The sequence below is a fragment of the Alligator mississippiensis genome, chromosome 1 (genome assembly GCF_030867095.1).
Source record: "Alligator mississippiensis isolate rAllMis1 chromosome 1, rAllMis1, whole genome shotgun sequence".
In the NCBI taxonomy this organism is placed as follows: domain Eukaryota; kingdom Metazoa; phylum Chordata; order Crocodylia; family Alligatoridae; genus Alligator; species Alligator mississippiensis.
Genome location: NC_081824.1, coordinates 4,845,522 through 4,869,919, shown reverse-complemented (window position 1 = coordinate 4,869,919; position 24,398 = coordinate 4,845,522). Strand labels below are relative to the sequence as shown.

General features: G+C 54.3%; 1 protein-coding gene across 12 annotated transcripts in view; it reads left to right on the top strand.

Moving 5' to 3' along the window:
* The window catches only part of NCOA1 (nuclear receptor coactivator 1), a 280,613-nt gene that overhangs the window by 236,142 nt on the left and 20,073 nt on the right, over positions 1–24,398 (top strand). For all 12 annotated transcript variants that reach the window (XM_019483798.2, XM_019483805.2, XM_019483804.2 and 9 more), the window contains 5 exons: positions 4,685–4,859; positions 12,794–12,920; positions 19,564–19,732; positions 22,396–22,707; positions 23,218–23,319. In XM_019483798.2, coding sequence (XP_019339343.2) covers positions 4,685–4,859; positions 12,794–12,920; positions 19,564–19,732; positions 22,396–22,707; positions 23,218–23,319 — 885 coding nt within the window. The remainder of the gene's footprint in view (positions 1–4,684; positions 4,860–12,793; positions 12,921–19,563; positions 19,733–22,395; positions 22,708–23,217; positions 23,320–24,398) is intronic.

Here is a 24,398-nt window from a genome sequence, read left to right as displayed (position 1 = left end):
GCCTTTCTAAGGTGACAGACTGGCAGCGCTATGCCCTGTACAGCCCGATCACCCCCCTGCCCCGCAGAACAGCCGTTCCCTATGTGCATCAAAGCACATGAGGTGCGAGGAAGAGCTTAGGAGAAGGGAAGCAGTTGTGCGCAGGCTTTGTCTGGGAGCCCTGTCCACGTCGCTGCATGCAGAGAAGCGTGGGAATCGGAGCTGTGTATAGCTGGCCAGGGCACTGCAGTACAACAGCGAGGGCAAGAAGAGGCAGGGGATCAAAGCCCAGGGCTTGTGGGCTTCATCCTTTTCACTTTGTTGGCTTGACAGCTAGGCCTTCCCCACTAACCCTCTCTTTGGAAAAACTAACCCTCCTGGCTTAGCAGGCCGTAACTGATACACCCGGTCACGCTGGACAGGGGCTTTGCTGGGCGGTTAGCCCGTTGCTCCCCGCTGATGGGATTAGGCGGGCTGGCATTTGGGTGGCAGTAATTGTGTTGTTGTTTAGACACTGTAGGGACAGAGGGAAGCTGTCACTTCGCAGTGCTAACGGTTCGCTCCAGGCAGCTGTGTGCATGGCACCGAAACATGGCTCCGACTGACCTTCGGCCGTGCACCTGCCTCTGGGGTCGGGAGGGCCTAGACGAGACCAGCCCAAAGCATTGAGTCTTTCACGGACTTTCCAGCCCCGGCAAGAGTGTGGGATCCAGGTCAGCCTGACAGCACTTTTCAACCCACAAAAGCACTCAACGAGAGTGAGCCAAGGCTAAGGCTGAGACCTCCGGGCAATCGGCTTCATTTTGAAGCCCCGTTCTCCTGCTGCCTCTTGCGTCAGTCCTGTGGCTCCAGCCCGGCTCCCAGGCAGACCCCTTGACAAGGCAGCTGTAGTCGTTATTGTTTCCAAGGGCTTTATGTGACTCTGTGTAAAGGCTTCTCCTTCAGGGTTACCCCTCTTCTAGGTAACAAGACAGTCTGCGTGGCCTCTTAATGAATTACCTCAGTGGTACCCTGCTTGCGTGAGTGGTGAAGTTAGCTATCGTTGCTTCAGCTTATTGGGATGTTACCTGTGAACGCCTGCAGTATCCTGGGACAGAATTTGCCTGCAAATTTATTGTTAGAAAGATTTTTCTCTCTTAAACCTGAATATTTTTCTTCGCTAATCAAAAGGCAGGTGTCTCTCAGCTGCACCGCTCCGTACATCATTAGAGCCAGAACGTACCGCTGCGATCCTGTAAACCCCTGCATAACCCAGGTCACAGCGTGCCACCCAGTGACTCCAGTATCATGCCCCGTATCTTATGACGTGGGGCAAGTGTGTCTTGTAGGCAGGTGTTCGGCCTTGTATAGAGCGCTCCCCTACCACCATCGGGGTGCTTATAGTTGTGTGCCGTACGTGACCTGTCTTCCCTTTTTTTGCAAGGTGCATCTCACCCAAAGGAAAATTGCTGTGACAAGGAGCTGCATTCCTCTGTGAAATTGTGTAGTCCTTTTGCAGAGCGTCCACTGACGTGCGCTCCTTGCGTTTTATCCTCCGTCTAAGCGGGAACCGGCGTGTTTCTAAGGGTGTGCCTTTCCTGCGGACTCCGGGCTTAGAATCTGATGGAGAGAAAAGGTGGTGGAAAGCCAATGAGCAGATATTTTGCTGTAAATCATGGTATTGATAATTAGCACCTAGTTCAGTTGTACAGTCCTAGAGCAGTCGGGCTGGAAGGGACCTCCAGAAATCATCTAGTCCAACCCCCTGCTTGAGGCACGATCATCCTTATCCGAACTATCCCGTGCAAGCCGTAATATAAACTCTACAGAGGACTTAGTCTACGTAGTTACACAAGCGCTTGCCCTACCACAGAGGTGCAGTATATTAGCAATGTCTGCCTGGTTGTCTGCCTGCCTACCTATTGAGATGCTGGCATGACCATAGAGAGCAAATGATTAGTCCAGGCCGCTCAGGAAATGTGATCGCCGCTCAGACGGAGGCTGCGCATCTCGGAGAAGAGCAGCCTGTTGAGAAGCTGCGTGGCAGTCTTGCAGGAGACCCAAGCGATGGGGAGTATAACCCCACCATGGCTATACTGCCGTGTCCGTGAAACAGTTGAGCTGCCGGTGGCAGCAATCTACCCATCTTCTTTTTGCCTGAGCTGGTTCAGTAGAGTCCCTTCTCCTCGTGAGATCGTCACGTCCTAATTGTTTTATGCAGTGCATTCCCACCTGAAAGCACCTTTCTGGGCTTGCCCTGTAGTCGGGAGACTTGATAAATAGGTGACATTTTGTCAGTAAAAGAGAGGGGAGAATAATCTAAACAGACAGCGCTGTCTTTTGCTGTTTTCTGTGCGGTACTTGAATAAATATGGAGAGAAGTCTCTAGGTTGGATCCTCGGAGAGCGATAACCTCGAACTCATGCTGATGAGGTGCGGTGGCACTTTATCAATGCCAGTCGCTCCACTTCCAGGACCCGTCTACAACAGGCGAACATGATACGGCCGTGCTTTGTGTCCTTGGAGAGCGCCAAGGTTTTCCCCTCCCGGGGAGGGCGCTTCCAAGCGGTGAGGAACACAAAACTTCCCCCGGGAAGCAAAAGCAGCCGCAGGCTGGACACGGGGCTAGCAGGGCTCCGGGTGGTGTTGCCTGAACAGGCTGTTGGCGGCAGACTTCTGCTCTGCTTTCAGGCCTCTGGCTAGACAGCCTCTGCCTTCGGTCCACTGATGTGATGTGGCTGTCCCCAGCAGAGAGACCTGCGCATCCCTTCAGAGGCCATTCTGTATTTCCAGATAACATACAGCCCACGTAGGACGCAGAAGGCGCTTGTCACAGGGGTTGTGGAGACTCGACCTCGGTAACCTCTTCTTACCTCCATAATGAAAGAGAAAGGGAGCTGTTCCCTGCCTCTCCTTTCCCAGATCCTCCCCACTTGCATTCCTGCTTCTTGCTGGAGGCCTTCCCTGGCTTTGGTTTCCTAAGAGGCTAATTTATCTTGTCCCCTTTTGCTAATTGCTGAGTCTTTCCTTCTAAGCAATCAGCCGGCCCCTTGCAAGGCCCTTGTCAGAGTTTGCCTTGGCCACAGCTAGCCTGCAGGCCCCTAAGAAGTGTGAATCCCTTGCTATGAAGCAGGGCAAGGCGGAGGCCAGCCCCGAGCTGCCCCACGGTGAGATGCCAAGGGAAGCTTCCCACCCCCGGGCCTGCCCTTCAGTCGTGCAGCTGATTTCTCCGCGGCCACGTGAATGCCTGGTCTCTGTTGTGAAAGGCGCAGCTGCCTGCATACCCCAGGCCGCCAGTAAATCTAGTTATATTTATCATAGACGTAGGGACTGTCAGCTCCAACCTCACAGCCCAGCTAATGGCCCGGCTCCCCGGCACGGTGTTCTTCGTTCCCTGCATCTCTTGGTCAAATGCAAACGTATTTGGGCTCAGCACTTGCGGCTCTGTCAACGTGTACGTTGCTTAACACGCACGCGGTTTGTTATGCCGTTTTGAGAGCCACGTTCAGATGTGTCCTTTGACTGCGAGACTTTAAAATTTGGCTTCCCTGGAGCGGTTATTTTTAGCCACATCCCCATTTATCTTGTCCCCTTTTGTCCCAACCTGCTGCTTCACAGGATTGTCATTATCTCTACTGGTGTGAATCGCTTCCCCAGTAACTTCCCCATTTATTGGAATCCCCAGGCCAGACGTCTCCTCTTCCACTCTTTGCCATGATGAAGATTGTAAAGGCTAAATTATATTTTACTAGCTCATCAAGTACGGCCCTAGGCAAAGGCTCATGTAGAGTTTTGGAGAGTTGTTCCATAAAGCGGCTTCTCAGGAGAGGCCATTTTTTAACTCAGCTTAAGCACATGTATATTAACAGAGCAAACCGGAGCCTGTTAAATAGCTGTAGGTTTGCTACAGCCCAGTCAAGCCATTAATAATATTTGTGACTATCGTAGCGGTGTCATGAAACCTCAGCTGAGAACAGGGCCTCATTGTGCTGAGCCCTGTATGGACACAACAGCAGGGCACCATCCTGGCTCCAAAGGGCTTACAGTCTAAATAGGCAAGAGAAATAAAGAGTGGGAGCAAGGCGGTATAAGCACCCCTCTTTTACAACCGGGACCTGAGGGGTAGGGAGGTTAGATGAGACGGTGTCACGCAGGAGGCTCGTGCCAGTTTGGACCTGAACCCATCTCTCGTGACCATAAAACGACCCTCCTCTACTGCGCAGGTGTTTGTCCCCTGCGAGGTGGCTGTGGGTCCCCCGTGTCTGCAAAACGGCAGCATTTCATGGTGAAGACGTTGCTGTTGCCTCTGTCCTGCGGTGCTCTGGGTTTGCGCTAGCATATGGGGTTGCAGTCTCCCCTTTCACTCCAGTTTCACGCAGGGAACGCCACTAACACCAGTGGACGGACACTGCCCTGAGCCTGGAGGCAGCAGGGAAGGAAATCAATCCCTGCTGTCAGGCTGGTGCTCCTATGTTCTCAGTGATATAAACCCAGCAAAGGCCTTTCCATCAGTATTGAGGGAGGGGATAGAAACCTGCACTGCAACATGCTTGAGGCACAGGGGATGCAATGAGCCCCGCGCGGTTTTAGCAAGCAAGTTAATTATAGGGTTGGGGGGAAGCCGGGTTTGGAATTGCTTGTGTAGTTAAGATAACGGAAAGCTCTCGTTTCCCTCGCTGGTGCCCAGAGGGCCTGCGACTCACCCCCATCTTGTTTCCTCCCTCAGTTTGCCGCCGACCTCGACCAGCTCGACCAGCTGCTGCCATCGCTGGAGAAGGCGGCACAAATGCCGGGCCTGTGCGGGCCAGACAGAACCGAGAGTGGCGTGGCAATCAAACCCGAGATGATGGCAGCTCCGCTCCAGGCCAGCAGCACGGCAAGGACCCCCACGGGTCTCAATCGTACGTGTGGATGGGGGGGCAGATCCCTGAGCTCTCACACCCCCGTCCCCAAAACTGGGGAGGTCTTTTGCGGTTGCAAGGGTTTTCCATTAACACTGCATGGCTCTCCCTTGTAGAGATCTGAGACTCCTCCCGCCCCTGCCTGCACTTCAAACCACTGTGACGTGAGTGAGTAGGAGGACAGGGGTGTGCCCCTGCACAGGTTCAGAGCAGACAGGCTCGGGGACGAGGGGGTCACTGCACATGGGCTTGGACAGTCACCATCGCTCGCGGTGTCTCATGGTTCATCCCCGGGGAGACACCGCAATACGTAGCCTGGTCAGCAGAGGTGAGGCAGCGCGAAGCAGCCTCAGCGCTTGTGCCCGGAAGAGCTTGTGGGCAAAAGCAGAATAAACTGGTAGAGCTTTAGTGAGGGCAGCACGGCTTCCCCTCGGGAGCCTGAGGGGTTGCTCTGTCAGGTGGGTCTCGGGCCCCGTCCGCACTGCAAGGGCAGCCGAAATCTGTGCCAATGGCGGGGTTCAGTACGGTAACCAGTGTGGTAACATGTCCCCTGCAGCTGTCCAGGTATGGGTTTGCTTGTATAACCACGTCCGCACCGGGGACTTCGGCCAGCACAGCCCTGCCGGTCGGGGATCACGCCCCTGGCACCCCGAGAGACGGGATGATGCTGGCACAAGTCTGCTGCGTTGCTGTCGTTTCGGTTGAAACTGCCCTCGCCCAACCCCTCCATTCCCTGCCGGCCCCACTGCAAAGAGGAGTGCCAGGTTTCGGCCGTACGAGGCCCTCCCTGTCCCACCGCTGTTTCAGGCTGGACAAACCACAATTGGTTTTTATTGCGTTTCTGCATCACCGTGAACCAAAAGGATGGGGGCAGGGGGATAAGTCGCATTGTCACTGGCAATTGCACTGAGTCCTTAAAGCTGAGGTGCAGATTTTGCTATCGAACAGGGCCGTCTGAAGGAGTCCAAAGGCTGCGGGAGGGGAATTTTTTGAAAGGAAAATCTAATGGTTGGCAGAATAATGCCAGATATAAACCAATTAGCTGCTGTTTAACGTTCTACCCAGGGAGGGATAATCCACGCATTACTTATTCAGCAAATAGAGATAATGAAGCTGCTGGCTGGCTCCGCGGTCTCAGCAGAAGCCAGGGAGAGAGACCCACCAAATGGCACCCCCCGGCCGGGGTAAACAAAGAGCCTGGGTTATGTTCCGGCCATAAATCCGGTGTCTTCAGCAGAGTAAAACCCTGCAGTGCAAGGAAGAGCGGCTCAGCGCTGTGAGGAGGAGGAAAACCCGCCTTCGTGACCAAGGGGTGGACGTGACTTTTGAGACAACACTAGTGCCCTCCTGGAGTAGAGTACAGCTGAGCTGCACACACCCAGCGGCGGAGGGAACGGCCTTCGGGCACTTGTGCCCTGCTAAGGAGGGCACTGTGGGCTGCGAGCAGCAGGTTGGCTCCGTCACCAGGGCTGGCCATTAGGGAGGGACAAGGCTTGATACCTCGGGGAGAGGCAAGGCCCTGCATCCAGAGCTACAGGCAAGGTGGGAGACAGCACCCGGGGCATTGAACCTGGCGAGAGCCATGGATGACAGCGAGCCTGTCGGAGCCCTGTGCTGCACAGCTCCACAATAGAGGATATCTGGGTGTGTGAAAAGGAGCTGTCAGCTCTGTAATTGTAACCACTGACCCGTTGTCCCTTCCCCACCCTGCTGAATTCACAGCTAAAGATCAGACGGCAGCTTATCACTCAAACCTATTATTTGCTCTCCCGTTGGAAGGCCGAAACGGACAGCACCTTCAGGGACCTGCGTATTAGGGGCATCCATAATGCAGTGACACGATGAGTGTGATTGTAATGGGCCTTACTGCCTGTGGGACGCAAGGGAACCTTATACCAGAGGGGAGTTCAACTGAGATCGGCAGGGGCAGGGAGTAGGTTTATAGCACAATCTGCAGCGGGAGCAAGCCCGGTTACGCTCTTGAAACTCCAGCCGTGACCCCACTGTACGAGAAGGAACATTAGCCAGCAAGAATAGCTAGTTCAGAGCCGAATGCCTGGGAAGAAGCCAGTTTGTTCAGGTTGGTGCAGTTGGGTTAAACTGGATGGGTAACCCATGACCGGGGAGCGATGCCAGATCGTTAGACTGGCAGAGAGTAACATGCAGCTGCCTGGTCTTTGCATTGGCCCCATGTGCAGAGGTGACATTCAACCCAAGGGCTTGGCAAAGGAAATGCAAAGATTTGGCAGTTCAGAGGGCTCAATTAAGGCCTCTTCAGTTGCCCTGAAGAAGTCTCCCCCTCCTCACCCTCTGAACAAGGGGGAGACACTCAAGGAGGGGCTGGCAGTACCTGCAGCAGCACCCGGCTTTTCCCCGTCGAGTGGGATACGTCTCGCATCTGGATTCTGCACGCGACCAACGCAATTTCTTCATCCTGGTTTCTTTTCAAATGGCTTAACGTTCTCCCAGTCTCGACGCTCAGTGTCAGGAGGCTGGATGCTCGTTCCAGGCTGGCAGGCACCATAAAAATAAAGGCACGTGGGACCTCTTTGCAGTCCTGCTCCATTAAACCCCCGCTGAGAAGGGGGCAGAGACCTCTGGCGGACGGTAGGTGAAAGTCATCCCCGTGCTGCAGGCCATCAGCACTGGAGTCCCCCGGCTCTGTGCGAATCTCTGCACCTCCGCTTTAATGATCAGCTGTAGCGACGGGAAGTTTGGAGAGTGATTCCTGGGGGTTCAGAACATGCCTGTTTCTTGCTCTGTAACCAGTAGGCACAAAGCTCCAGGCAGGTCCAGCTGCCTTCTGCATACCCTGCGTTTACTGTTCCCCTGGGCTACAAGCAGGTCACGGCTATGTAACGTTATAGTTGCCCCAGCATAACTGCCCGTGCGTATGCTCGTACTTCACGGTCACCTCCTGATGAAGGCGTGTTGAATTACCTCTCATTTACCATGGAGTAAGAGCGTGCACACAGGCCGTTTATCCTGGGGCAGTGGCCCCTTCCTCTCCACTCCTCTAATGATGGCAGCTCGCACGATCTGCTTTCTCACAAGGAGTAAGGCAGAGCCAGGTCACTGTCCAGTGCCGATCGGTGGCTTTTCTGCCCTGGGCGCAGCCGGTTATTGCTTGCGCTCTGAGGCATGATTGCCTGGATGACCTCCGAGTGACGGAGTTGCAGCCAGCAGTCACTGCTCCCGAGTGCCATAAGCACGCCGTTCCCCTGTTAATCCCCCTCTCGCCCTCCAAAGTTATTGATGTCAGCTCCTTTCCTGGCAGGGCAATGAATCTGTCGAGCACTGGCAATGTTGCGATGAGCCCTTGGTAGCTGTCTGAGTTGTACTTATTTATTATTTAATGGCTCTCTAGCTATTAACAGCGGGCAGGGCATGCAGGCTGGTCGGTCTCCATTTGAGTTCTGCGGCCCCGTGGAGCCACCTCAGCTCAGGCCAGCTCCTTTTCCTGCAACGAACGGCAACAGTCCTCATTTCGGGGTCCTGTCGGAGCAGGGCAGGGGGACAGTAACTGGACCAACCCCCTTCCAGCCCGACACAGGTACGTACTCCCACAGGGAACCACGGATCTGGGCCTGCTCTTTCCTGGCAGCTTGCACCAGCCACTTCTGGGGGGTCTACCGGTACGAAAGCATAGCAGAGATCACCCAAATTGGTCCAAACCCCACAGCGCCGAGCAGCTGTTGATGACATGAGTGGGAGTCAGGTGGGGCCTAGACCTTGTGTCTGGATTTCATGCTGGTGGGGCAGGGCATGTATTTTAAGAAATGACCTTATTTATTCACATACCAACACTCACCTTTTGCCTGAAAACTAGCGTTCAAAACTTAGGGTCAGGGTCTTAAATGAGGAGACTGATCTGGAGCAGTTTAGTTAACGGGAGAGATCTTTCTTTTCTTCATTCTGCTCTCCCCCAAAGAAAGTGCGGGTCTCATTTGCGGCTGTGCAGTGTGTGAATAAATGAAGTGTTTCAAGGATGGCACGGGATGAGCTGCACAAGGCAACACGGTCCTGCCCTTTTATCTACAGACAGGGGCATATGCAAGGATGAGGCCTTTCTTGCCTGCAGTGCAGTATCTGGAAACAGGTGTGCACCCCTGCATATCCGCCCCTTCTCATTGCTCTGCTTGCTCAGTGAAGAATCACAGCTTACAGGGGTTGGAATATAGGAATTCAATTCACTTCCTTAATCTGAAATAACCCGACAGCTCTGGTGCCCCCCATACGCTGACTGGTTTTCAGAGGCAATTGGCTTTCAGGCTCTGCCTTTTTTTGTTTTAATCTGCATTATTTCATATAAAAATAATGTTCTTTGCCTTCACTTGTGCCTAGAAAGATCTGGTCCAAGGTACAGCCATGACTGCAGCACAGCAAATGCAAGGGGGAAGGTTCCTCTGGGCATTAGTCCAGACCAGCGGTTTACCTTTTTAGACCCCAGGCCCCCTCCGTAAGTCTTGTGAAATGAGGAACATCCCACTGGAAAAGTGAATGTATTCATTACGGTGCTTCCTACCCAGCACAGGGACCAGGCAGGTTGGTTGGGAAGGAGGAATGACCAGGCAGGGACAGGCCTGTATGTACCTCCTCCCACCCTGTAGCACCCTTCAAAGGATCTCAGCATCCCCGGTTGAGAATCGCTGGGCTAGACCACCTTTGCATACAACTTGGTATGAATAAGCTGCTTTTGAGAGCTGGTGGGGCTAGCAGCTGGCTTTGGCTATGCTCTGCCCAGAAGCTTGTAAGAACGTGGATGAAATCTGCAGGGGCAAAGATTTCAACACAGGTTGTAAATTAGACTATAACGCACAGGGGGCGAGGCAGGACTTAATGACATGGTGGTAGAGATCTCGGTATTCCCGCTTGCTGGGCTATGCTGTGGCTGGGCAGGACCGGTTTGTTTTGTCCTCCAAAAAGGAGGGGAAGTGCTGTAACGGCAGGCCAACAGCAGGGAAGGAGATCACAGGCAGTCGCCAGTCCAGGATTGCTCATCTCAGCCTGAGAAAGGAGGAGTTGCCAGACTGAATCAGGCCATATGGTCCAGTGTCCTGTCTCTGACACCAAAGGCAAGTGAGATCTGCGGGTTTGGACCTAGACTCAGAAATGTTCGTTACTAAATGTATTGATCCCCAGGGAGTCCGGTACAGAGCCTTAAATCTCACCCATGGTTTATCTGACCATGCTGCTTTCCACTGCCTGGCCAGAAGATAGTAAAGGTTTGGAAATGTAGAGAAGTAGGGCTGGAAGGGTCCTCGGGAGTCCGTCTGGTCCAGCCCCAAGGCAGGACCGGCTCTATCTGAGCCATCCCAGCCAAGCGTTTTTCCAGCTCTTGAAAACGTCCAAGGATGGAGACTCCACAGCCTCTCGAGCATCTGTTACGGTGCTGAAACACCTGCAGAGCAAGGAAGTTCTTCCTAATCTCCAACCTAAATTTGCCTTGCTGCAGTTAAAGGAGGAGTGTTACTCCTTGTGCTCTGAAGCACCTCTGAGCTTGTCTCTGCGAGGGTCCTTGTCTGCTTTTGAAGTCAGTAGGTGCCTAAGACCAGCTTCACACACAATCCAGGGACCGGCTTGTCGGGTAGCATTTTGCACTAGCTTTCCTTGTCTGGAGCGCTATGCAGGGACTCGCCTTGGCTTGCAAGTGAAATGAGGTTGGCACTTCCAGTCCTCAAAGGCAGCTTGAGAGGAGGTCGTTGCAGCCTAGTGCTGCATTAGTGAAGGAGGCCAGGAAGAAGGCACCTGGATTTCTAAGCCATCGTCTCACTGATGGGCATGTACAGGGAAGAGCCGCGAACCGCACCCTGGCTTGGAGAAGCCACCAAGCTTCAGCACAAGTGACGAGCGGGGTTGGTGTCAGACGAGCCTGCGGGGAATCTGAACTGGGCTGCAAAGCAATTGTGCATGGGGTTTTCTCTTGCCCAGCTGGAACGGCCCCGCTGCTGCGCTAGCACTTCCTTTCTTCTTCTGTTGCCAGGCAACCTTAAGGCTCTTCTCTTTCTGCACAGTAATTGCAAGAAGTAAATGAACCCGTGGTGGAGTCGCGTCTCCAACGTGTGGCTGTGATCAGGATAGCCGTCCCGGCACGCTCCGTGAGCGGGAGGCAGGCACGGGGACCCCCTCCTCCTTTTCCTCCCAGACCTCCCTTTGGAGGATGTGTTTGAAGGAGGTCAGCAAGATGGATCCAAGCAGCGTGCTCGGATGGCAGGGCTAGTTTCACGGGAGTCCAGTTACCGTTTATAACAGCTCTGCGTGGCACCGGCCCCAAATGGGGCGACTGAGTCGGGAGCGTCCGGAGGTGCAGGCATGGCCAGCTGGTGCTTGAGCAAAGGATCGGGTCCATTGACAAGCAGGAGGCTCACAACCCTCTTACACGCCCCAGCCACCGAAGATGAGCCAAAACACTCGCACGGGATTAGGTTCAGTGGGGAGTTTTGAACGAGGACACAAATCTCTGTAACCGCTAATGGTTTTAATACCACATCTCGTCTTACTGGAAGAAAGGAATTGGCGCAGATGAGCAACACGCGGGGGAAAAAAAAGACTTTCCATTTATTTTAGTAACTGCCTGACAAAGTGAATACTTGAGCCCCTAGAAATGCTAGTCATTTGGGATAGAAACAGGTGCCCAGAAGCAGAGCCAGGATGGTCTTGCCCATCGCGGCTTTCCTTCTGCACTGGTCTTGGAAGTGAGGTTAGCCAAGAGGCCGTTCACTCTTCAGTATCACCTCCTGGTTCCAGTCAGATGACGCCGTCAAGTCTTCAGGCGGAGCGTGGCCTGGGCTAGGGCTCAAACACCTGCTGAATTTAATTTGCTCCAGTTAGCCCTTTCCCTTTTAAAATTAGTTTCTATGATATCGGAAGTCAAACGGCATTGGTAGGCGTGTGCAGGGGGTTCCTTTTCGCAAGCAAAATCTCCGGTAGGAACAAGAAAGAACCCGTTAGCTGGCTAATAACGTGAAAACTTCCCTAGATTCAAGTAGAAGAGGCATTTTTTGCAGGGTCACTGTGTGTACAGAGTGGGGAAGAAACTGTGGCACCTAATCGGTGTTTATCCAAAAGATTTTGTCTGCATCTGATAGCTGTAACTGGGCTGAAAAGAGCTGCCTCTTGATGCGTCTGCCACTAGGAACGAGAGCTCTCAAGGCCTCGGTGAGTGTCTCGCACACTCCAACCGCGTCTGTTTTCTGAAGACTCGTGTCATGTACTTTGAAATCCAAGAGTACCAGTATCCTTGTCTGTACTGCTTATTCCATAATGGCAACACACTGTAGCTGTCCTGCAAACCCTGCCCACCTCTGCCAAAGAAACAGAGTGGATGCATTTGGGCAGCAGTAGTTAAAGTGGGCTGTTGTGATTTGGGCAGGTGTGTGGGGCGGTGTGGAGGGCAAGGGGAGCGAGCTGCTTTCGGTGAAAGCTTGGGTCCTCTGCACGTATACAGTGCGCGTGCCGTGCTCATATACTGATAGCCAACGTGGAACAAATCATTGACCCACCCTGGGTTCCTGGTCTGATGGGGCAGGACAAGGGGCTTGAGGCTTCTGTGTCATCTCTCTGTCTTCGGTGCTCATCACCACGGTATCTGAGTAAGATAAGCAGCCTCCCATTTCTTAATCCTCTGGTAGTGGTCATCCTTGTCCACACAAGCAGCTCGGACTGAGCTATTGAATGCTTGTGGGAATGGAGACCCACCAGTGTGAACCAAGGGCTGTCAGATGACTCCCAGTTGTCCCACCATTCATCTAAACAGGGTTTTTTTTTCCCCTTTCTTTTACTTTCTCCCTCTCTCTTCCCTCACCTAGCCACAGAAGGTATTTCACACATGGGCACAGAGGATGGTGAACAGGGAAAAACTTGTGCAGCTTCCCCCGAGACCTCTCCTCCTCTGTAACACTTTGTCTCCCCCACCTTTGCTTTTTCCAAATCAGGAATATCCGAGCTGGAATTGGGAGTTCCAGATCACCAGTTTGGGCAGCCAGGAATGGGCGACCAGCTTCCGTGGACAGACAACACCATGGCCTCCATGAATCGAGGACCGTTGAACAAACCAGAAGAGTAAGTAGCTTGGGTTTGGAAAATCTGCTCTCCAGTGCTGTGAATGGCCAGAGCCATAAACCGGTGGCGCTGGTTTGAGCCTAGCAGCCCCAAGCTAGGAAGCACACGCTATGTTTTCAGGGTACTGTTATTTCCTGGTAACACCAGGGGAAACCAACCCAGGTTGGGACCCCCGTTGTGCTAACTGCTGCACAGATACGTAGGAGAAGCAGTGTCTGTCCTGAAGAGCTAACTTTCTAAATCTGCAAAGGGGTGGAAGTGGAAGAAGAGGCACAGAACATCTTGCACAGCAGGTCCACAAAGCCAGGAGTAGAAGTCAAGTCTCCAGTCTGTCTATCATGTTCGCACCTGGCCAACAGACTCGGGTATTTGGAACAGCGCTTCCCGTCCTGTAAAGCCTCCAAATTGATTGCATGGTGCATGAGCTCATGTGATGGTAGCTCTTTATAGTCCATGCTCGCCATACTGCGTGCGAGACAGAATCAGTCCATAACCTCATAACCTGCAAAGTGGCCAGAGGTCACCCAGGGAGCAAAGTGCAGCTGTTCCCTGTAATTAGCAGAGGATTGTGGGATTGTTGGAGGATTGTTTCTCAGTTGTTCAGGGAATCGTGGATCCAAAAGGTCATGAGCCCTTTGGTCTGTTCATTTTAAGATTGGTGTCTGGCCACACAAAGGATCCACATAAGATCTCTCCTGCCCAGAGCAGCGTGTGCAGCTCGTGGGAGGAGACTCTTCTGCATTGATCTGCAGGTTCCCCAGGATCTCACTGAAAGAGCAATGTTGAGTTCAGAACAGAATCCTACCCTAGGTCTCTTCACCAGGGAAGGTCTTGTCAAAGGCATGAAGGGAGATTAATGTCTGCTGAATAAACCCTTAGACGATGAGCACAAAACTCCAGTAAGATGGAGCAGAAATATCCATCTCCAGAACACGAAGGGGTTATTCATAGAGTCATAGATGTCAGGGGCTGGAAGGGACCTCACAAGATCATCGGGTCCAGGCTCCCTGCGCTTGGGCAGGAAAGACTACTAGGGTCAGATGACCCCAGCAAGGTGTGTGTCCAGGTGTTTTTTTGAAGATATCCAGAGTAGATAATTGTACCACTTCTGGGGGAAGTCTATTCCAGACCCTGGACACCATGTCATGTGTAAAGGCTCCAATTCATTGAGTGCAGGGGTGTCAAATTCATTTGGCCCCTTGGGCCAGGTCTGGACTGCAGGGCTTCTTAGAGGATCCAGACGCACCTCCATCGCTAACATCCTTAACTCTGCCCCGAATCAGCCTACCCTAGCAGGTCACTAGTTCTGCGGCTTGGTCTTGGACTTCAGCTCAGAAGACCGGAAGGTCCTCTTGCTGTCTGGAAGAGCTAAAGGGTTAAGAGAAGGGCTGGAAACCAGCCTGACTCGGTCTTCCAGGGAAGTCGTCTTTCAGTCTCTGCATTGCACTGCTTGTGTGCACAGGGCACATTTGGCAACAAGCAGAGTCATTTTGAAAATCACATTTTGGATCTCAGCAGTCCTAAGCCACAAGCGCTCTCTTACATGCTTTAACAGGTAAAGCCTGGGCAGCCCTGCTGCTCTCCGTGCATTGGGTCGGCAGGCTTGTTTCCATCCTTTTTTTACGCAGCCAACATGAGTGCCAGAAAAGGGAACTGGAGTCTCTTCTGGCTCATGTCTCAGAGTGATTCATGCAGTCGCAGTGGCGGGGCTAGATTATGTGGGAGAGGGCAGCCTTTGATACCCTCATCTTTGTAACTGTGGGGAGGGGGTGAGCCAGAAAGATCCAGCCTGACTCTCTGCCTGGGTCTTGGCAGCAATCTGCCTTTGGTTTTGTAAGTGGTGCTGGCTTGCGCTGGAGTCAGCAGGAGGCAATACACCCATGCTCAGTGCTGAAGAAGAAGCCCCTGCCTTCGATGCAGCGTGTTTTGCTAAGCGTTGCTTAGGCAGGTTGGCGTCGGTGCATTCACTGGGCCTGGAGGAAAGCTGATCCCCAGCCCGGTTCTTGAGCTCCAGGTCTTAATTGTGGTTTAACCAGGCTTCAGTCACTAATGTGCAGGACCGTGCGGGGAGAGCACGTTCAGTCATTTCTTACTGTCGATGGGACCCACGTCAACGGTAACATCTCTGCAGCATAACCTGGGCACTTGTGTAGTCAGCAGCAGTGTTCGCTGTCTGACGGGGCGGTGGTGGGATCTAGGAATGGCACCCTGCAAAGACAGAGAGCAAAAGTAATCCCTGATGGAGAGAGCATACAGACTCTTTCTGTGTTTGTAGTGGGAGACTACAAGCAAATGGGACACGCTGATGGGAGCACACGATAGTCACGGGGTGAGTGCGTTGGTCACCATTCCTGCAGCTCCTTCCACATTTGCTAGGACTCCCTATAGGGTCCTATGCTGTAACTCTCTATAGGGTCCTATGTTGTAACTGTCTCACGTTAAGCAGCACCTCCACATCCAGCCAGGCCACTAGTTCTCTTACTGCTGCGCACCTGGGCTGCCCAGGCTGTGGTGGTGGCTGGAGAACTGGGCACTGAGGGGACCCGACCCCACTTGCCAAGCCCAGCCTATTTATCCAGACTCAAGACCCCTATCCAGCGCGTGGGCTCTGACGGGGGATACGTGTTCTCTGGACATGTGTAAGATCAGCCCTTCTGCAAGTGCAATGGCGGGGTCGGAGTCTGCTGTTGCAGGCAGTGCCACGAGGCAGGGAGCGTGCTCAGCGCTCCACGTCCGTGCCTCGGCAGGCACCCGGGCCTTTGCTACGAGGCTGATCTCCGCCGGGTGTTCTCGAATCCCTCCAATTCCTGATTCATCTCCCTGCTGAGCTCTACAACACCACTTGAGGCTTTAGACATCTTAAAATAAACAGGCTCTTGATGAAGCATTTCGAGCTGGGTTACAGCTCGTTGTCGGTCTCTGGGTAAAGGTCGCTGTGGCAATCCTTGTTTTGGAGCCGGCGCTCGTACTCCAAATCCCTCAGGAGTGCTAACGGAGCTGGGTAAATGTCAGCTGCGATGCGATGGTCCTGGCCATCTCTTCTTCTTTTGCCTGGAGCCACTGGGGCGCAGAGTTGGGCACATGGCGCTAGGAACTGCGCTCTCGTATGGGGGAAAACGATGCCTGTGCAGAAGGCTTCATCCTGGCCCTTTACTTACAGCGTGAAAACCAGCCAGATAAGAGAAGTGGCCTGAAAACACTGGGAAATGCCAGACAGATCGGACCCTTATTAAGATAGCATGAAAGAAAAGGGGGTCATCTCGGCATCCAAGAACAGCTTGCCAGTGTCTTTTCATGTAAAGCCCTGCCCCGACTGGTGTGTGTTATAAGGCTGCAGGGGTTTTGCCTGCTGAAACACATCCTCGCCCTGATTTGAGAGGAGGTTGGTGCTTTTTTGCTGGGGCAGAGTCTCTGGGCAGCGTAGGCAGGTAGCCATGCAAATCCCTGCTGTTGTGCTTCATCCATGGTGGAGGCACCAGAAGTAGCAGCCGGGAGGTGAGAAGTCACCTGAATGCACCGCTGTGCTCCCGAAGGGAGCAGATGATAAACTGCAGAACATTAAAGCAACTTGTGGACATAATGGGATGGGACAAACATCATTTGAGGCCTTTCCCCAGGAACAAAGGCCATCCACAGAATAAAGCTAGTTATTAAGAGTCCCAGCCTCTATAAATATAGACTGCAACCTGGGAGCATGGAGACACAGCCACTGTCATTTCTGTACGTGCTGTTTCATCGTAACCGTGGCTAGGTGATGGGGGCCTTACGGGGTTGAGATCAGGTGGGCCGCTTCTTCTTGGGGTGCTGGCAGGGAACAGACCTGGCTGTCCTCGGTACCGGTGAGGCCAGACCCCTTCCATGTGAAAGCAGCCGGACCAGGAGTCGTGGAAGGCAGGCAAAGCATGGTCTTGCATTTGAACAGCGCAGGTGACAACGGAGAGATTTGCTGCCTTTCAGCCCTTAATTCGTATGAGCAGACGATCCCCGTTATCGCGACGTGCTGAGCTGCTCTTGTGCTGTTGTGGGCTTTCCTAGACCAAGGAAACAACCCAGTGGTTTCCATCCAGCCCCATAAAATTGAAATGTCTGCCTGGACTGTGGCCTGTAGACGAGTGGGGCGGCAGCAAACCGCTCACCATAGGATCTGATTGAGGCTGGCTGGCCGTAGCTTCATAGAAACATAACCCAGCAGGGCTGCAGGGCCCTCAAGCATCCCTCTTGTCCATCCCCCAGCTCAAGACAGGACCATCCAGGTCCGAACCAGCCCAGTCTGACCTGCTTTTAAATCTGCCTTATGCTCCAGCTTCCACATTGATGGGTCCCATTAGAGCCCAGATTCGCAATTGTGTGCAAAGGTTGTTTATTGGTTGTGTGGTATGAGCTGAGCTTTCCCTGCTGCATGATACGTTAATTAGAAGATAATTGAGGTTCTCCTCCTGGTGCACATGGGGGCCCGCAGTTTTATGGGTCTTGCATTTTGCAGCCTCTCTGGCCCGCCTGTGGCAGAAGACTTTCTGAGCTCTTCTCTGCCTGTGGGGCAGGTGCAGGAAGGCAGACAAGTTTCTGCTTCTGCCTGGCTGTTTCCTCTTTGCCAGGCTCATCCCGGGCCGTTTTCCTGGAGTGGAGCAGCGGCCTGTGAGGACCACGTGCAGGGCCTCTGCATTTTCAGAGGCATGTGGAGGCCCCAAAGCCTGGGGCTTGGCTTTCTGCATGGCCAAACTCCACCATGCTTCAGAAAGCCAACCTGCGACCTGTGGGATAGCTCCCTGATGCAGGGGCACTTTTCAGCAGGCTTGAAAATCAGTCTGGAAAGGGAAACGGGGGGATTCAGGGATCCGGGTTCAGGTCCCGGCTCTGGGCCAGACTCACTGCGTGACCATGGGTGGGTCTGGCCATCTCTGTGCTTCCTCCCTGTCTGTCAAGGCCACTTTCTCTCCACTGTCTTTACCCTGTGAGCTCTTCAGGGCAGAACCTCTCCCTCATTGCTTTTATCCAGTGCAAGTTACAGTGCACTCAGCTGAGGTCAGTAGATGCAACCCTAATACATGTAAGCCGTAACGTGTGGGTGCCAAGTGCGCTACCTGCAGGCTAGGCCTGGCTTGCGGATACGCCGTTACCGGTTACCCAGATTGTGCAGCATCGCGGTGTTCATTTCTAAGCAAGCGCCTGGCCCCCGTGGCCTCAGAGAGCACCTTCCACACGCGACCCACGCGTGACTGATGAGATCAGGGTCAAAGGAGCGAGCTCCTTGCTGATCTGATTGGAAGCTTGCCTCAGCAATCTGGCGTCAGAGCCTCAGCATCAGCGGATCCCTTGAGCATATGGCCCAGGGTGTGGGTGGGAAGGAAGCCCGTGATGGGTGGGATCTAGATATCGATGCAGAGAAGGAAGCATGGGAGTCAAGAGTAAACAGCCGTTTAGTCCTGTGGGGGTCGTCCTTCTTGGCAGGCATGCCACAGGTGAGCCCCGTGCCCCCTCTGAGAGCCGATCTGTTGATCCACGTTCCCTGCCCGATCTGCTGCTCTGCTTTCTGCTCCCTGCCCAGTCTGCCGCTCAGCTGCCTGTCCCCTCCCCAGTCTGTCGCGTGCCACACACAGGGACTGCCCATGCAGGTTGGCCACCCCTGGCTTACGTCCTACCTCCTGGCTCTGCTGTCACCTTGATCTCCGTGTGACTTCCACTGGCACCAGCAGGGTCAAGGGCAGACACGATTTCTGTCCCAGCCCATGGTTTAACGCGGACTCACCCTCTTTCTCCTGGTGCCTTGGGCAGGCTGAGCAGAGACGACGGAGCATTGGCATGGACAGAGCCTAGGGACTAGCATTTTAGCTTTGATTTCTTGGTGGTAACAGAGGCACAAGCGGCACAGACTGGAACAAGCCCCACTTCCCATCTCACCCTCCCTTGTTCCTACACTGAAATTGCAGAAAGCCCGAAGCCTTGCCTTTTCCCTGGATTCAACTGCGTGCGTTGGCTGCGGCGCTCCCAGTCAGATTGGCTGCAGTTGCTTAGCTTACATCTGGTCTTCATCTGGAGCTAACAGGATCAACATGTCTGCTTCTTGGGAACTGCTGGCATGTTCGGCTTCTCCCCTTTGTGCTTTTCTGTAAGCATGATGTGCCGTGGCTCGCTCCATCGCAGCAAATCCCATTGACTCCAATTAGTCACGTCATTGGAACGTCTCTCGTTGCATATTAATCTTAATCCCAAAGCCTGTTGAGAGAGCTCCTCGGGATTTTGATTTCTGCGGCTAAAGGGTTCCCTTTGCTTTCAGCTGCTTCCATTCCAGCTGTTCCAGCCTTCCCCAAGCCTCTCTGGCTTTTTTGTTTCCCGTCGTTTTTCCCAGAAAACAGGGGAGATGTTTGCAAAAGCAAAACCTAGCGAAACCTCCCTGAATCTCTGCCCTTGCTCTGTTCATAGTGGTCTTGAATTGGGCTTGACTGGTCCCTAGGCTGTGCAGTAGGGCATGGGCATAGGCAGATTTTACCCCCGGTGCCTTGCAGATGCAGCATCGGGTTTGTATGCTACGCCACGGAGCAAATAGGTGTCCGGTGTTCAGAAAGTGCAGGGCAAAAGCAAGAGTAATGCTGTTCCCTCACGGGAAATGCCTCTAACATCTTCGCCTGCCTTGTCGTCCCTGCAGCCAGTGCATCACTTCCCAGCTGGACGAGCTGCTGTGCCCTCCCACGACGCCCGAGGGCCGAAACGACGAGAAAGCCCTCCTCGAGCAGCTCGTGTCCTTCCTGAGCGGCAAGGACGAGACAGAGCTGGCAGAGCTGGATCGAGCGCTGGGGATTGACAAGCTGGTCCAGGTAGCTCCACTGGGGTCTGGTGGGGGGTTGTGTCCCTGGCTGAAGGCTGAGGCCTGGGACCGGGTTCCAAGGAGGGTTTCCAACATCTGGTGCTTGCGGGCCAGATATGGATGCCAGTAAAAGAGCTCCTGAGGTTTAGAGATTGCTTAATACCATGGTGCTCTCCAGGGGTGCTGCCAGCAGGTTGGGAGCGAAGCCCATGATAGAGATAGCAAGCTCCCTGCTTTGAAAACGTGATCTCCCCTGGGAAGCATTGGCCATTCAGAGGCGCCTGAGCTCCTACGTCCTTGGCTGCTCGCGTTGCAGTGAGCGGGGAAACGCTGGCAGGCTCTCGTGCTGCCTCACCTTGCTTTGGGACGAGAGCGCGGAAGGGAGCTCCAGCTGGCACCTCGCGAGCGCGGATTCCTGAGCCTCGGTTATGCTACAGATTGCGTAGCCAGCAGCTGCCTTTCCTGCCAAGATCGGCTCCCGTCGCAGCAGTCCTCCCATCTCCGTTTTCAACTACGGGCCAGTGATTTGATTCCAGCATTGGCTTTTTATTGAGAGAGTGCAGTGGCCCCGATCCTGCCCTGAGACCAGCGTGGGCAGAGCTGTTTGATGTCAGCCCCCAGGGGCTCCCACCTGAAGGCAGGGATCCACCCCTGCGTGCCCAAAGGCAGGACCGGGGCCCGCAAGAGCATGTCAGGCTGTCACAAATAGCGAGGAGGAGCCCGGCGTGACAAATGTCTGATTTGGAGGAAAGATGGAAGGAGCAAAGACAGAGAAGGAGTGAAGTAGTTTGCTTGGGACGGTCTTGCAGCTGTTTATTTTTCCAGTCCCCACAGGCTTGAACTGAAGCACTCTCAAAAGAGGGCTAAAATGGGGTGAGCTCCTCCTTCCCATCTGCGGACAGGTCCAGGATCCCGAAGGCAAGGGATGCGGTGTCCTTGAGGCGTGCAAAATGGAGCCCCTGGGACAACCCGACAGCGGCTCACGTCCCTCTTTACTGGCCCATTAAGAGGCCTGAGCCTCGATTGTGAATCAAGCCTGCGTGGGCAATGAGTGATGTGGGGTGACCAATCTGAGACGCCTCCCGGGAGGCTGGACTTCCCGAGGGTGGAAAGCTCTTGCCCTGTGAATGCTGTTGCCCTATTGAGGCGTCCAAAATCGCTAGCTGCTTTGGGCCATTTATGGGGTTCGCAGCCTCTGCGGCCCTTTCTGTCACTGACCCCTCTGCTGAACCTGGCGCCGTGGACCCCTTTCCGCCAGGGCCCTCCTGACTTGTTCCACGCGGGTACCGAAGAACCGCCGGTCGCTCCGCGTCCTTGGGCGAGGGCGCGAGCCTCTCGATCTTCTCTCCGAGACACCGGCCTGCCCCTGGGTGAGGATGTCAGTCGTCCCGGTCCCTTCAGACGGGAGCTTCACGCTTGGAATCGAAGCCCAGTGTCTCTCCCGTCCAAGAGTCATTAATCCTAGTCTTGGGCTTTTCCCCTAGCTCCAGAGGACGCTTTTCTGCAGCTTATGTCATGCTCTGAAACATTTACTGGAAATAAATGTTTATGGGGGCAGGATTCAGGATCCAGGTAGCTCGTCTCCTCTTGGGAGGTTGGTGCAGGACCTCTCTGCTCTCATCCTCCGGTTTCCAGCCCGAGCGTGTTCCAGCTGCTTCATCCCATTTGTGTCCTTTTGTTTCATTAGCTCTTGCCCCTCCTGAGTGCTTGCACTGAGCTTGTCTACGCTCTGGACTTTGCCACCGCCTCTGAGGGAAAGGTGTTTTTTAGTGCTAGTGAACCTGGGGAACTCTCTGCCACAGGATATTATCCTTTCCTTTAGCTGTCCTAAAGCTAAAGCCGGATTGTGTGGACAGTTCACTTCACCATTCACACCTGTAAGCCCCACCCAAGTAGTACTGTTTGCCATACTTTTGGTCCCAAACCCATCCTGCGGCTGAGGAGAGCCCACCACAGCTCAGAGGAGGAAAGTACGGCACTTTTTCCATCCTGAAATCACTGCAGACCAGTTTGGTCACCCGGTATGATGGAGAACAGCCTGACAGGTATTGCTCCAGCCACTGGTAGCTCTTCAGACCATTGTGGTAGCTGGGGTTTGCCGGGGAACAGGGGAGCCCTGTTGCAACCCCCTCTGGCCACCCCTGCTCGCAAGTTGTAGCAGGGGTGACGGAGGAGACGCTCGAGGTGACTGGGTCAGCGCATCCAACCCGGGTGTCTCCGGAGAACAACGGACACTCCTCTCCCTCTCGGCCCCAGTGATCTCCTGCCGGCAGTGGAAGCTGGGTGGCCTGGAGAAGCAGGCCCCTTCTGCATGAGCCAAGCCCTTCTCAACTTCTGGCCGTAGTTCACATCCAGGCAAAAAGTCCTTGCCCTTCTTCAAAGGGTTCTGGTTTTTCTTAAGTCCTGGGTCTCCAAGGAGCGAGAGGTGAGCCGTCCTCCCGGCAGGTGCTTCCTGGAGTGGTCCCTGCGACGAGGCTCGAGCGGTCTGGGACGGGGCCTGGAGTCTCCGGGTTCAGCGCTCGGGTTGATCAGCGGTTGTGGAAGTGAGAGCAGGGACGCGGGTGCCGGCGGCTTTGATCTGGGGCTGGTGCTCTTGGGAGCCAGGGCCGCCCTCGTGTATCTGAAACGCAGGCGGGGGCTTCTCTGCTGACCCCTCTCCCCTTTCCTCGACAGGGAGGGGGGCTGGAAGCACTGACGGAGAGATTCCAGCCCCAGCAAGTGACGCCGCCTCTCCTCATGGATCAGAAGCCCGGCATGTATCCCCAGCCTTACTCCTCCGCTCCCACCGCCAACCTCCCCGGCCCCTTCCCGGGCATGGTCCGGCAGAAACCTTCCTTTGGGCCGATGCCCGTCCAGGTACCTCCGCCCCGAGGGGCGTTCCCCACCAACATGGGCATGCAGCCGCGGCAAACCCTCAACAGGCCCCCGACGGCTCCCAACCAGCTGAGACTCCAGCTGCAGCAGCGGCTGCAGGGACAGCAGCAGGTGAATGAATGTTTGCTCTGGTTTTATGGGGAATCCCATTAGATCAGGCTGGGGAAAATCCTGCTTCCTGTGTGAGGCTTAGGGACCCCCCGGGCCGGTAGCAGAGCCCATCACCCTGTCCCGTGCTCATCCGTTCCACTGCCCAGGAGTCGCCTCTGGGCACTTTCAATGTCCGCGGGTCTCGCAGCCCCTCCAGCTGTTGAAACCTTCCTCAGCTCTGTTCCCAGGGCCCTAAGCCCCTACAGCTGTGAGCAGGCTGTGCACCCTCCCCTGCCTACAAATTGCCAAAGCCGTTCCACCCACTCCCAATAAGTGCCTGAGCTGTTAAGAGCAGCACGAACACTAGACATCCCTTTCAGCAAGTAGTCGGCTTCCTCAGGGATGTAGCAAAGGTAGAAGGAGAATCATTACCGGGAGTCAATGGCTTGTGGGGGGACTGAATACGTGCAGCAGCACCAGAGAGAGCCAGCACCAAGCGGTAAGGTGTCTCTGATTTCTCCTCCTCTGCAGTTGATACACCAGAACCGGCAGGCCATCCTGAACCAGTTTGCAGCCAGTTCCCCGGTCGGCATCAACATGAGGGCAGGCATGCAGCAGCAGATCACGCCACAGGTAATGGTGGGAACGCGCATGTCTGTCGAGGGGGAATGAATATCACTGCAGGAGCCGACGCCACTGAACTGAGAGCGGCCATGAGCTCTGGCCATTTCCAGGGCTGATGGCAGAAAGAAGTGCTACCGCATGAATCGGGGGGAGGATATGTGCCTGGATCACTCTTCCGTGTAAGCTGTTTTTTCAGCCTAGGAAGAGTATCTCCACCTGGAGGGAATAGACATTCTGGTTACTTAGAAATGAATTGTGCTGGGCTTCGTTGAAGAGGGGCCCTGAATTAACGAGCGATGTTCTTTTCGGAGTGTAATTTATAGTGAATCCTTTTTTTAATGATCCTTGTAAGCCCCAGGTCCACAAGTTCCATTTTGCTTCCAATAAAGAGTGATAAAATACCTGCTCAGCGCTTGGGTAGAGGTTGAAAGGCGCAGACAGTTTCCATTGTAAGCCTCTGATTTTAGCTGCCAGTGCATGAATCAGACTTTCACAGCACGGGCTGACATTTTCTAAGGTGATTAACTGGGGGCAAATCTTGGTTTGGATATTTGGGAAACAAAATCTGTTACTGAAAAAAAAAACTCCTGGGCTATTTCGTGTCCCATCTAGTCAGAAAGTTGGGTGTGAGATTCCAAAATTGGCCTTTGCTGACAAAAAGCGCCTTGGCACGCGCCCGAGGAAACAGGGTTTGATGTGAATGAGCGAGTGGTCTGTTAAAGTCGCCTGTTTTGCAGCCTGGGGATGGGTGTCCCAGCAGGCCAGGAGCTGTGTGGACGCAGAGCCGGGTTTAGTCTACGGTGCACTTCAACCAACACAGCTCCCAGGGCTGCCACCAAAACTTTGGGGGTCGCTACCCCTCGGTGGTAGCAGGTCCCTCCACGCTGCTGCATGAGCGAGGCCTCTGCCACCACCCAGCGGTGGGCAGTCGTGGGACGTAGACACTCCTGCACCTTCTGGCAGCGATGGCAGCTGTCTGGGCAAGGACACAGCTCTCCTGCTCCAGACAGCTTCCAGGGTAAAAAGAGGACAGGAGCAGGGCATGGAAAGGGGAGGCGATTTGACCAGACTCACACAGCAGGTCACTG